At 52.4% G+C, this 12,383-nt stretch overlaps 1 protein-coding gene across 4 annotated transcripts in view; it reads left to right on the forward strand.

Moving 5' to 3' along the window:
* TBC1D2 (TBC1 domain family member 2) overlaps positions 1–11,737 on the forward strand; it is a 55,175-nt gene extending 43,438 nt beyond the window's left edge. For 2 of the 4 annotated variants that reach the window (XM_015079492.3, XM_027039526.2), the window contains 6 exons: positions 2,168–2,355; positions 3,486–3,962; positions 7,854–7,974; positions 9,416–9,601; positions 10,358–10,479; positions 11,176–11,737. In XM_015079492.3, the coding sequence (XP_014934978.2) occupies positions 2,168–2,355; positions 3,486–3,962; positions 7,854–7,974; positions 9,416–9,601; positions 10,358–10,479; positions 11,176–11,383 (1,302 nt within the window). In that variant the 3' untranslated portion in view covers positions 11,384–11,737. Of the gene's footprint in view, positions 1–2,167; positions 2,356–3,485; positions 3,963–7,853; positions 7,975–9,415; positions 9,602–10,357; positions 10,561–11,175 lie in introns of all 4 variants that reach the window. The other 2 variants (XR_003413994.2, XM_027039523.2) reach the window with 2 other exon arrangements.
* Positions 11,738–12,383: the final 646 nt, after the last annotated feature.

Raw genomic sequence — 12,383 nt, forward strand, 5'->3', positions numbered from 1 at the left:
GGAACTAGAAGAACTAAACCCAAGCTGGCTGATAGGAGAAAATAATAAAGATTAGAGCAGAAATAAATGAAATAGATAACAGAAAAGTAATAGAGAAAATCAATGAAACCAAAAGTGATTTTTTTGAAAAGATGAACAAAATTGCTTGAGCTAAGTGAACTAAGGAAAAAAAGAAAATTCAAAATCAGAAATGAAAGTGGGAACATTACTACTGATTTTACAGAAATAAAAAGGATTATAAGAGTACTATGAACAGGGGCACCTGGGTGGCTCGGTTGGTTAAGCATGTGACTTCAGCTCAGGTCATGATTTCACAGCTCATGGCTTTGAGCCCCGCGCTAGGCTCTGTGCTGACAGCTCAGAGCTTGGAGCCTGCTTCGGATTCTGTGTCTTCCTCTCAGCTCCTCCCCCACTCATGCTCTCATGCTCGCTCGCTCGCTCTCTCTCTCTCAAAAATAAACATTAAAAAATTTTTTAATAAAAAAATAAAAATAAATTTTTAAAAAAGTACTGTGAACAGTTGTATACCAACAAATTGAATCACCAAATGAAATGGACAAATCCCTGGAAACATAAAGCCTACCAAGACTAAATCATGAAGAAATAGAAAACCTGAATGGCCTGTATAACTAGTAAGGAGACTGAGTTAGCAATCAGAAATCTCTCAACAAAGAAAAGCCCTGGACCTGATGGCTTTACTGATGGATTCTAATGAACATTTAAAGAAGAACTAACAAAAGGCCTTCTAAGACTTTTCAAAGAGGGTGTGTGCAGACTAGTGAGGATCAAACACAATCAAGATGCAGTTGGGCACACAGGATTCTTTGGCGCCCAAAGGAGGAAAGAAAGTCAGGGAGGACTTCCTGGTGGAGGTGCCTTCTTGAGCTGAGTCCTAAAAGTGAGTTGGTGTTATCCAAGCAAACAGTGGAGAAAGGCCTTCCAAGAAAAGAGACAGCATGGTCAAGACCTATGGATTGAGAGGAAGGGGAAAGGTGAGAAAGGAGACGTGAGGCTGAAGGGGGGAAATGTTGGGACGTTCTCTGAGGAAACTGGCAGTTGTAGAAGGGTTTTGAGTGGGGCAGTCGGGGGGGGGGGTGGTGCTCAATCAGACTTATGTTTTGAGAAAGCCAGGGGCTCATTGGGCTTACAGAGGTGGGCTGGAGAGCAGGAGATTTGGGGGTCTCAGAAGTGCCTGAGAAGACTACTGGGAGGGGACTCGGGAAGCAGCCTTGCAGGCAGAGGGACATGGAAGTGGGAGCCGCCTGGGTTGGGGAGGAGGGCAGGCTCACCCGATGGCCTGGAGTTGGTGCTTAGCCAATGTTTGGAGACGGTAATCTGGGCAGAGGTGCAGCAGATGGGCACCCTTAGCCAGGAAGCTCCCACTCTGCCACCCCAGGATGAAACAGGAGCCAGGCTGGCCCAGAGGTCACAGCAATACTATGAGGCCGATTTTTCCTGTCCAGCTTACAGAGAAGGAAAATGGGCCTAGGAAAGTGACGAGACTTGTTCAGAACACTCAGTTTGTGTAAATAGAAATACAAAAGTTCAAGACGGGCAGGGAGGGGCAGGGAGCGTGCAGGAAGGCCACCGATGGGAGAGAATGATGCACAGCAGGAATGGAAGGAGCCAGTGTTGTGGCAGCAGGAGGCCCAAGGGCAGTGTCCGGAGCCTCATGGCCATCTCCTGGGTGCTGCTCAGTAATACCACCTGCAGAGAACTGCTCTAGGCTAGGTGCCCTGAGAGGGACTTTACACACATCAGCTCATGTAATCCTCACCAGAATCCATATGATTTCCATTGGTTAAATGAACAAGCTAGGGCACAGAGCGGTTAAGTAACTTGCCATAGCTCACCCAGCCAGCAGTGGCCGAACCAGGATGGGACTTCAGGCTATGCAAGAACCTGCACTGCCACTCCCCACCTTTCCTCTCTTTCTTCTGAATCCAGCCCAGCCCTGGGCCTGGCTCTCTTGCCTGAAGCCTTCACTGCCTTGCTATAAACCCTTGGGTTTGGGGCCCATCTCCTTTCCCTTATACGATGGGCTGGGGGGTGGGGAGGGGTTGCAAGATGAGATGGGAGAAGAGCTTTGCCGCCTGTAGCTGCTCAGGCCTCTAGGGTGGCCCAAGCCCAACCAGGTGGCCTGACAGCCCCACCCCTCCCTCCACAGTGTGCCTACCTCCAAGCCAAGAACTGCCAGGTAGAGAGCAAGTACCTGGCGGGGCTGCGGAGGCTGCAGGAGACCATGGGGAGCGAGGCCAATGACTGCTCAGAGCTGCTGAGGCAGCTCATCCAGGAGGCACTGCAGTGGGAGGCCAGGGAGGCCTCGGCAGAAGGCGTGGAGCTGAGCCCTATCAGGTGAGCCCCGCAGGCAGCAAGGGCAGGTCTTGGTCTGCCTGATCTGGGGAGCCCCAGCTGCTCTGCTGCTGGTTCCTGCTGACCGTGTACGAGCACTGTGCATCCCTTACTTTCTCGTATCTTCAGGTATTGAGCATGTGGTTGCGATGAGCCCCCTCTTACGGCTGAGGTGGCGTCACTTACACTTACACCTCAGCTGTAAGACGAGGTGGTGTAGGCTCAGAGGAGGCAGCCCCTTCCCCAAGGCCATGCAGCATATTAGTGCAGCTGACCTGGGTCTGCCTCTGAAGCTCTGTTTTCTCCACTTCTCCGGGCTCCCAGAGATACTTTGGTCAGAGAGGGGAGGAGGAGAGACAAGCCAGCTGCCTTCCCCAAGCAAAGCCCTTGCTGAGCCCAGTGGACATGGGCAGTTAAATATAACAAAAGGGGCTGTGGCTGGGGTCCAAAGACCCCCGAGGCTGGGAGGCTCGGTGGAAGGAGCCCAGGCTTTGGAGCCACCCCTGGCCGTGTCACCATGTGACCTTGGACAAGTCACTTTACCTTTCTGGGCCACATAGACAGCCTCCATCAGATGTGGGCTAAGATTGCTGCTTTGCAGGATCAGTAGGACCAAATGAGACCGCACATGCAGAGCACACAGGGCAAATAAATGTTAGATCAATGAAAAGCTATGTGGAATGGATCCCCAGCTCACCCATCTTGCTTGTCAGTGATGCTGTCTGTTCCCCATCCATCCTTGGGCTTACTGTCTTGTGGGAGTGGGATTCTATATCAGCAGTGCAGGACTCCTTGAGCCTAAGGCCTCATGGGATAAGAAGAGGGTTCTTTATATCTGCACAGAATCCACTTACTATGCACTTACTATGTCCCAGACGCTGTCTAGGCCCCCAGCATTTTACAACAGGGGATGTCAATGTCAATGGGTCTCCATGGGGCAGAGCAGGAATTATACCCCTTGTGCAGATGAGCAAACTGAAGTTCGGAGAACTGAAGTCATCTGCCCAAAGCTGCATGGCTAACCCGCAGTGAAGCCCCGGCAAGAACCTTGCCTGGGGTCCAGCCCCTGCCCACTGCCCCTTCTCCGGGGAAGGACTCTGCAAGGTGTTGCTAATGTGCATTTTTGCTGGCAGCGAGTATGACGAGTATGGCTTCCTGACGGTGCCCAACTACGAGATGGAAGACCTGAAGCTGCTGGCCAAGATCCAGGCACTAGAGGTGCACTCCCACCACCTGCTGGCCCATGAGGCTGTGGAGCGGCCGCTACGGGAGCGTTGGGCTGCCCTGGGTGATCTCACGCCCTCGGTCGAGCTCAAGCAGCTGCTGCGGGCAGGTGTGCCCCGAGAGCACCGGCCGCGTGTCTGGAGGTGGCTGGTCCACCTCCGCGTCCAGCACCTGTGGAGCCCCGGCCGCTACCAGGAGCTGCTGAGCCGGGGTCAGGCTCACGAACACCCTGCAGCCCGCCAAATTGAGCTGGACCTGAACCGCACCTTCCCCAACAACAAGCACTTCACCTGCCCCGCCTCCAGCTACCCCGACAAGCTACGCCGGGTGCTGCTGGCCTTCTCCTGGCAAAACCCCACAATCGGCTACTGCCAGGGCCTCAACAGGTGAGCATCATGGCTCTAGTGAGGGCACAGCCCTTGTTCTCTAGAGCACCTCTCTGTCTCTTTGGAGTCTCCCAGGAACATGGAGAGGGGAGCCCAGGAGGCTTGATTCCCACTGTACAGATGAGGACAATATGGACATGTTCAAGATGGGGACAAGGACAGGTTCAAGACCACGGTAGCTCCTCATGCCGTGCTCTCTGCTTTGATCCGTGCTCAGGGTGGGGCCACCCATGTAGAAAGCATCGCGAATGGTCTCCTGGGATTTTGTAGTGTGCACAGCTCAGCTCACACATTGCAGAACTGTGGGTCAAGGCTCATTTGCTTCAGACAAAATCCATTCAGAGGAACCCAAGAGAAAGAGAATTTGTAAATGTTACAGGGAAGCTCCTAACAACCAGGAAAAGAAAAGAGAGGACGAGACCCTATGGTCATTAGAAACCGCGGCATCTCCTGTCTCTAGCAGGGCCACAGCACCACACAACCCCAGGGGTGCCAATCGCGCCGTAGTCCATGGGGCCAGGTCCCGACACTGTGCAGCACCACACCCTACTCTTCTGCAGCCTTTACGGGGCCTCACAGTCTCTGGACTCTCTTGCTTTCAGCAGACCAGCCTCGGTCCATCATTCTTTGGACATTTAAGGCCCATTGAGGCTGTTCAGAACGGAGAACTCAGTCCCTGAGTCTGGAGCTTTGTCAGCATGTCATCCCACTTGGCGATACCCTCTTGCGATACCCTCTTGCCGCAGGCCTAAATTCCCAAAGGAAAGAATGCAGCCGGGCCAGCCTGGAGTCGGTTCTGCTTCTGGTGCAACAGCAGGAGATAAGGGATTGGGGGTGGAGGGGGGGGTGCTGACTGGTAGGGCTGCCCCCTTCAGGACTGTGGAGGACTCTCATGGATGCCCTTAGCTATCCCGATAGAGGTTATGTAATCTCAGATATTTCCCAAAGCAAGTTTTGACTCTATTTATTTTTAAAGTTTTTTTTTTTAAGGTTTATTTTTGAGAGACAGAGAGAGAGAGAGAGACAGTGTGAGTGGGGGAGGGGCACAGAGAGGGGGACAGAGGATTCGAAGCAGGCTTTGCACTGACAGCAGAGAGTCCAATGTGGGGCTGGCACTCATGAACTGTGAGATCACGACCTAAGCCAAAGTCAAAAACTCAATGGACGGAGCCACACAGGCACCCCTTTGACTCAATTTAATTTAAACACGCATACACTGGAGCAAAATTTACATAAGACCTTCTGGTGTTTTTTTCAAAAGAGGTGGTGTGTGACATTTCTTTAACACAGAATAAACAGTCACAGCGTCCCTACTCAAATTTGAATGGTTCCTAAGGGTAGATATTTTTGATACTTGATTTCCAGCCTAAATTGGGTGAAATTGAGCATATATACATGTTCAGTTACTGGGAATTCAGAGTTAAACCACAGCACAGCTAATCTGCACTGAAGGGGTGGGGGAAATCCTATAGTGGGAAGGATCTTGAGATAAACCTAGAAGGAAAGAAACTGTTCCCTGTGTGGATGGAGGCAGCACAAAGGCTGTGGAGGGGTATGTAGGAATAACAGATGGAGAAGGAGGTGACACCCAAGAATATTTCTTTAATTCTTTCTCTGAATACTTTTTCTTCTCACTGATAGTTAGTGTTTAGGCACACATCCATATTATTGCTTAAAATCGAAAGTTATTTGTAATGGGAAGAGCCCCTTTCATACGTGGAGAGTGCGGCCCTTAAACCCCACCTTGCAAGCCCCTTTCACTTGTCTGACTGCCACCATCTAGTGGCAACTGATAGAACTGCATGCATGGTGTCAAAAGAGGACACACCCTGCTTCTATGCAACAAATCAACCTGTTTAGAGGGTGACAGGTATCATGGTAATAATACACTGCAGATTTAGGGCAAAAACGTTAAAGCTATTTCCCTTTAGGACATAAGTGGAGTGCTTTAAAAGTAGCTGTTTCCCACATCACCATGCTACTTCCTTTGCAGACCCACTTGAGCCTGAAGGCCTTAAGTCGGAGTCTGGTTGTAGCCCTGAGCACTTGGTGGGCCCTAATTGGCACCAACAGCCTCTCATTACTGACCTTTTAATGTGTAGAGAGATCTAAGCTGGTGCCAGCAGCCAGCTCCTGGACTGAGCATGTCCTGAGGCTCCAGTGGAATGGGGTAGGGTGGAGAGAACACCAGGCTGGGACTTTGGGAGCCACTCTACCACCAGCTGACTATGTGACCCTGAGCAAGTCATTTCTCCTTTCCAGGACTTGGGTCTTCCCATCTCTGCAATAAGTGTATCTAGACCCAGGATGACCAGTAGGAAGCATCTGTCTAGAGCCTTCTCTGGTGAGAGTTTCTGAGGCAGCCTCCAGAGTCAGTGGGAAAGAGAACAATGATGAATTAGTTATGTCTGCCCTGGGCATAGACAAAGGGAATGTTGTCACGATTGATTAGTTATGTCTGCTCTGGGCATAGACTAAAGAGTGGTGGCCAGTGTTTCACACGTTTGCTATCCCTGAACTAAATGACCTCAGAAGGCACCCCTTCCCCAGCTCTGAGAGGGCAGAGCTTCCTATTTCCAAAAAGACCTTTGACTCTTCTCTTCATCCACTCAGCTTAGACTCAGGAGGATTTGTACAGATGGTTTAGCCAGAGTGAAAAGAAATTCCTTCCCAATCTATTGGGGAGAGAAAAGGGGTTTCTTTTTTCTTTTGAGAATTGACCTTATTTCTCTAAACAATATGAACCTCAGAAGAGGTTGGAGGTCATGAATCCAATCTTGTAAGAGCTCAGAGAAGGATAAATAGGTAGACAATGAAATGTGTTTTTTAAGCCCATCAAGTGTGTGAGGTTTCATGATGCCGTAAGGTGGCATCTCCCTAAGGGTGTTCAGTGGGTGCACTGTACAAAAGGGGCTCCACAGCCCCAATGGACAGTCCTGGGCTAGGGTCACATGGGGTTTTGTCACTGCAGAATTTCTAAGAGGCTTTTACTAAGATGTTGTATATCATTGGCCTCTAAAAAGGGGCTAGAGTATGCAGCATTTCCCAAACATCTTTGAATTTGGGACCTTGTGTTCACCTAGCATCTTGAGAGACCATTGCATCTTGGAAAATGTATTCCTGGATTGGCCCTGGGCGAGCCCTGCCAGGAAGGATGGAAGAGGTAGAGAAAACAATACTTCTTCCAGGCTGACATCCCTGCTCAGCACTGTGGACTTTTTCCTTTCTTCCCATGATCTCATTAGAGCTTCATGGTAACTTTAGGGGGAGGGGAAGCAAATGAGAGAAAGAATTTTGTGTAATGAGCACCTGCTATATGCCAGACGGTTAGCAAGACACTGTAATTCTGTCTTCTTGCTCAAAATGCCTCACAGCCCTAGGAGGTAGAGATTGTTAATCCCACTTTACAGATGATCAAAGTAAGGCTCAGAGAGGTTAGTTAGCACGCTTGCCAAGGTCTCAAAGCCTGTGGATATTAAGATAAGGATAACTAACATTCATAAAGTGCTCCACTACATGTCAGGTGCTATGCTGGGCATTCATCTCTTATTAACATCATTCACCCTCGTAATAGTCCTGTGATTATTATGAAGAGGTTGAGGCTCAAAGAGGTTTAGGAACTTGCTTCCAGCAAGGAAGCAGCAGGTGCAGAATCACACCTAGGCAACAGGACTCCAGAGCCCCTCCCTAGAGACTCAGATCTCCCCATTGCTCTGGAAATCCCTGTGTAGTCCCCAAAAGCAAGTTTTCTTCTCACCCCAGGTGCCAGAACACTAGACTGGTTAGGGTTAGACACGACAACCCCCTGGGATCCGGGAAGCGACCTCTGCCACCCTCTGCCTGGCTGTGACTTCTGCACATCACCCTAGGCCTCCTTTCTTCCCCTTCCAGGCTAGCGGCCATTGCTCTGCTGGTCCTGGAGGAAGAGGAGTGTGCCTTCTGGTGCCTGGTGGCCATTGTGGAGACCATCATGCCAGCTGACTACTACAGCAAGACACTCACATCATCCCAGGTGAGCAGAGCAGGGGCAGACGGGACTTGGAGGCCACACAGGTTGGTGCTCCTTGAGTGGTTCCTTCAAGCCAGTGAATCAGAAAAATCAGGAACCTCTCAGACCTCCATTTCTCCCTCTGTACAGGGGCCAGTAAGCCCTCCCTGGGACTCCTGGGAGGCTCTGGTGAGGTGATGGCCTTTAGAGTTGTTGGGGCCCTGCCCACGGGACAGACTTGTTATTCCAGTGGTGACACGATGTCACTAGGAATGGTTAGTCTGTCTGTCTCTTTCTTTCTTTCTTTCTTTCTTTCTTTCTTTCTTTCTTTCTTTCCTCCCTCCCTCCCTCCCTCCCTCCCTCCCTCCCTCCCTCCCTTCCTTCCTCCCTTCCTTCTTTCTTGAAGTCCCCTTCAAGCTCTCTGCTTTGCCATCCCTGGCATATTGCTCTCAGCCCCCTGCTCATGGTCACAAGATGGCTGTACCCTCGTGGTCACAAGACAGCCGCACCACCTCTGGCACTGAAGCCATGGTCCAGCTCTAGAAGAAGCAGAGGGTGGAAGGCAAGGGCTGTCTCCCCTACAAACAGCTCCCGCCCAGCAGTTGCTGGTTATACCTTATTGGTCAGAACTCTATCACAAGGCACCGCTTGCCGCAAGGCAGGCTGGGAAATGTTCCATATTTTATTTTCATGTTTTAACACCTCCGAAATCAAGGTGTGTTGTGTAACCAGTGTGCTGTGGTGGGGTTGTTGGAGGGTTTCTCTCTCTCTCTCTCTCTCTCTCTCTCTCTCTGTATAGAAAATTTCAAATGCAAAAACTTCACTTTGCTCCACTATCTCATGAAATGTAAAAGTTAAAAAAGAAAAGAAAAGAAAAGAAAATTTCGAATGTACAACAAATAGAGAAAATAGTATATGAACCTCCATGTATCTATGACCTAGTTTGAATAATTATCAACACAGGCACCCACGTGCTGTTCCGTCTCTACTCCCACCCATCCCTGGTGAGACAAATCCCAGACGTCACATCCGTTGATCTAGGAGTCCTTCAGGTTCAGTGGCTCCTTAGGCTCAGTGAGTTACCTGAGGTCTGGAGCTGGACGCACCGAGCACCTTGTGTGTCAGACTTCAAATGGATGTAGCGTTGAGGCCAATACAAGCCTGAACTGCTTGGCCTCAGGTTCAGGAGGGCTTCAGGTTTACTGGCCAAGAACATAGCCCACAGAGACCTCCGCGTCAAAGCCCAGCGCTCCAGCTCGGAAGACTGCCTGCCTGTGCTGGGAGCAGCAGAGCGGTGTGCCGCGTGCCCGTCTCCTGGCCACGGAGGGCTCCGGCCCGTCCAGGCACTCGCGCCTCCGGGCCGGTGGGGGGTGACTCCACGACTGTGTGTGGACTGGCTCTCTAGGGAGGGCGGCGGCCCCTTCCCTAGGGTGGCGGCCAACGAGCCCTGTCTCCCGGCTCCCAGGTGGACCAGCGGGTGCTCCAGGACCTACTTTCGGAGAAGCTGCCCAGGCTGATGGCTCACTTGGCGCAGCACCGTGTGGATCTCTCCTTCATCACCTTCAACTGGTTCCTCGTGGTCTTTGCAGACAGTCTCATCAGCAACATCCTTCTCCGGGTCTGGGACGCCTTCCTGTATGAGGGCATCAAGGTGGGGCGCTGCCAGGGGTGAGCAGGACAGTCCCGAGCAAGGCCCTCTTGGGCTCAGTTCCGCCCCCGGAGAATGGGAAGACGGTGCTCCCCTGTCAGGGCTGTTGAGGACCCCTCGTGGGAGCATGGCTTTGTAAACTAAAGTGTTTTGCACACGTGAGGAGAAGAGAAGTTGGGGGGATTTCCTTTCCCGAGGGAGGAGGCACGACCATGATCCGGGAGGCCCATCCCTATTCCATCCACTGCCCATCCAGTCATGTGGGTCCACCCTTCTCTCCCCCCATATTTGGGTGTGGTCCCAGCTTTGCCCCTCACCTTTCTAGGAGACCCTAGGCAGGCCCTCCCCACGCCCCACCCCAGTGTCCCCATGCTGGTTGATGACATACCACACCGCAGATTACAGAGCACCTTTGGATCTGTTAGTCCAGTCAATTCCTGCTGATACCCCATGTAGAGACAGTATCACCCCCCTCAGGTCCAACAGGGTAGCAGCTCACCCAGGGTCCCGGGACAAGTCAGGACAGAGCCAGGACTCCGTCTCCGTCCCCGGATTCCAAGCTGTGCTCTCTCCCCTTGGGGTCTCCAGTCTGCCCACCCCCTTTGGCCTCCCTGCACACATGTTGCCTCCAGGCTTTCAACCCTGAAGCCTGTCCTGGGAGCCCCACACTGTCTGGGTATGTGGGTTCTCCTCCCCCTGGGGATTACCTGCCTGGCCCCCCCCCCCGTGCCCCACCTGAGCCCCCCGCTTTGCCCCCAGGTGGTATTCCGCTATGCCTTGGCCATTTTCAAGTACAACGAGGAGGAGATCCTGAGGCTGCATGATGGCCTAGAGATCTACCAGTACCTGCGCTTCTTCACCAAGACCATTTGCAACAGCCAGTGAGAACCCTTTTCTGCCCCCACCCCTGCCGGTCCAGCAGTCCTCCCACCCTCACATGCCCCCAGGACACGTAGCAGAGGGTATGCTGGTGTTTGCTGAGTGCCGATTCGTTAGGGCTGCTGATGCTCCCTTACGGCTTAGAAATCTTTAGGGACGTTCCACTGCCTCAGGGGTCTGTCTGCCCCTTAACATGGCATTCAAAGCCTCATGCAATTTCACTTCCTTCCCACCTTTTCCGGCCCCTAATACTTGCCATGCCCTACAATCCTACCAAACAGAATTATTTGAGTTCCTAGGACAACAGCCACCTCCGGGCTTTTTGGTCTTGCAGTTTCTTCTGCTTAGAATGCCTTCCTGCCACCTGCACCACCACCACATTTGCCTGGCCAACTTCTATTCATTCTTCAAAACTCAGCTCACATGTCACCTCTTCCAAGAAGCCTTCCTTGACCAAACTTTCCTTACTGGGTTAGAGCTCCCATAGTCCTAAGCTTTCTCCTGCCTCAGTACACATCACTCTGGGTGGAAGTTGGCTTCTTATTCACTGTTTCCTTCCTGGAAGGTGAGCTCCCTGCAGGCGGGGGCCAGGGCCTCAGCCACGTGGACAGAATGAATGCCAGGGTGCCTGGGAAGGCCGGGTGAATGTAGGCCCAGTGGGGCGCTGGGCTCTGGGCTGACTATGCTCTCCCCCGCAGGAAGCTGATGAACATCGCCTTCAACGACATGAACCCTTTTCCTATGAAACAGCTGCGGCAGCTGCGGACAGCCCACCGGGAGCAGCTGGAGCCTGAGCTGCGTGAGCTGGAGCGGCTGAAGGCCGAGTACCTGGAGACTCGGAACTCACAAGCCCCAGCGGTGCCGGAGGACTGCGCCAGTGAGGACGAGGTGGAGGGCGAGGCCTGACTTGGCCACCTGCCCTCCCCAAAGCCCTTTTTCCCTCTTGGCTGGCAGGCCCCCAGGAGGATGGATGGCCATGGAGTGGTGGTCCAGCCCGTGAGCCCCATCACCACGTCGTGCTGGGCAAGTCCCTTCCCCTCTCTGGGCCTCGGTCTCCCCAACAGAACATTGTCTGCTGGGAAGCCTTTGGTTGGGTCATCCCCTCATGAGCACATACCCAGGGATGCCAGCCCTTTCTCGCTTCTTCCACAGAGCACTTTAGCACATAGACGAGCAAGAATGCTGTCTTCTAGGGTAACCTTGAACATTCCTTAAATTTTATCTATATAAAACAATATAAACATTAGAATTAATTGACAAGCTTTGGAAGCTTAATGATTCCCAGTAACCGACTTCCTGGCTGGGCCCAGGTCTCCAGGGTGTCCCATCACTAGGGCCTACCCGGCGTGGGACATCCGTGGATTCTGTTTCCTTGGATGTCTCTGCAGGGCCAGCCCCCCTCCTGGGTCCCTGAGGAGCTAGAGTCCTATGCATGCAGGGTGTGTCTTCCTGGGTGACAGTGCCTCCCCAGTGTTGGTTAGGCGTCTGTCCCAGGCCCAGCTCCCATCTACCAAGGCCTTTTTCCTGAGCCCTGCACCTGTGGTCTCCTCTCCATTCACAGCCCGTTTGGGGGGAAGAGGTTCCCAGGGAAAACCCCTGCCTGTACCAAAAGGAACTTGGTGTGGGTGTTGGGCAGAGAACCCTGGGTCAGGCACCCAACGGCTGGCTTCCCTCTACCAACTTCACAGGCCCAGGCAAGAAGAGTCACCTCTTCTCTGAAAAATGGGTGGCTGGAGGGTGAGGAAGAGGTGTTGAGAGGGACATAGCTATAGCCTGTCACCAAGTCAGGGCTGTCTCTTCTGGCACCCACTGCATGCAGGAACTCAGTTTCAGTTTTTCTGGGTTCTTCCGGGCCCTTCCTCAGCAGTCCGCCACCTCCCCCATTCCCCTCTAGGCAGGGAGTCAA

The sequence above is a fragment of the Acinonyx jubatus genome, chromosome D4 (assembly GCF_027475565.1).
Source record: "Acinonyx jubatus isolate Ajub_Pintada_27869175 chromosome D4, VMU_Ajub_asm_v1.0, whole genome shotgun sequence".
Lineage (NCBI taxonomy): Eukaryota > Metazoa > Chordata > Mammalia > Carnivora > Felidae > Acinonyx > Acinonyx jubatus.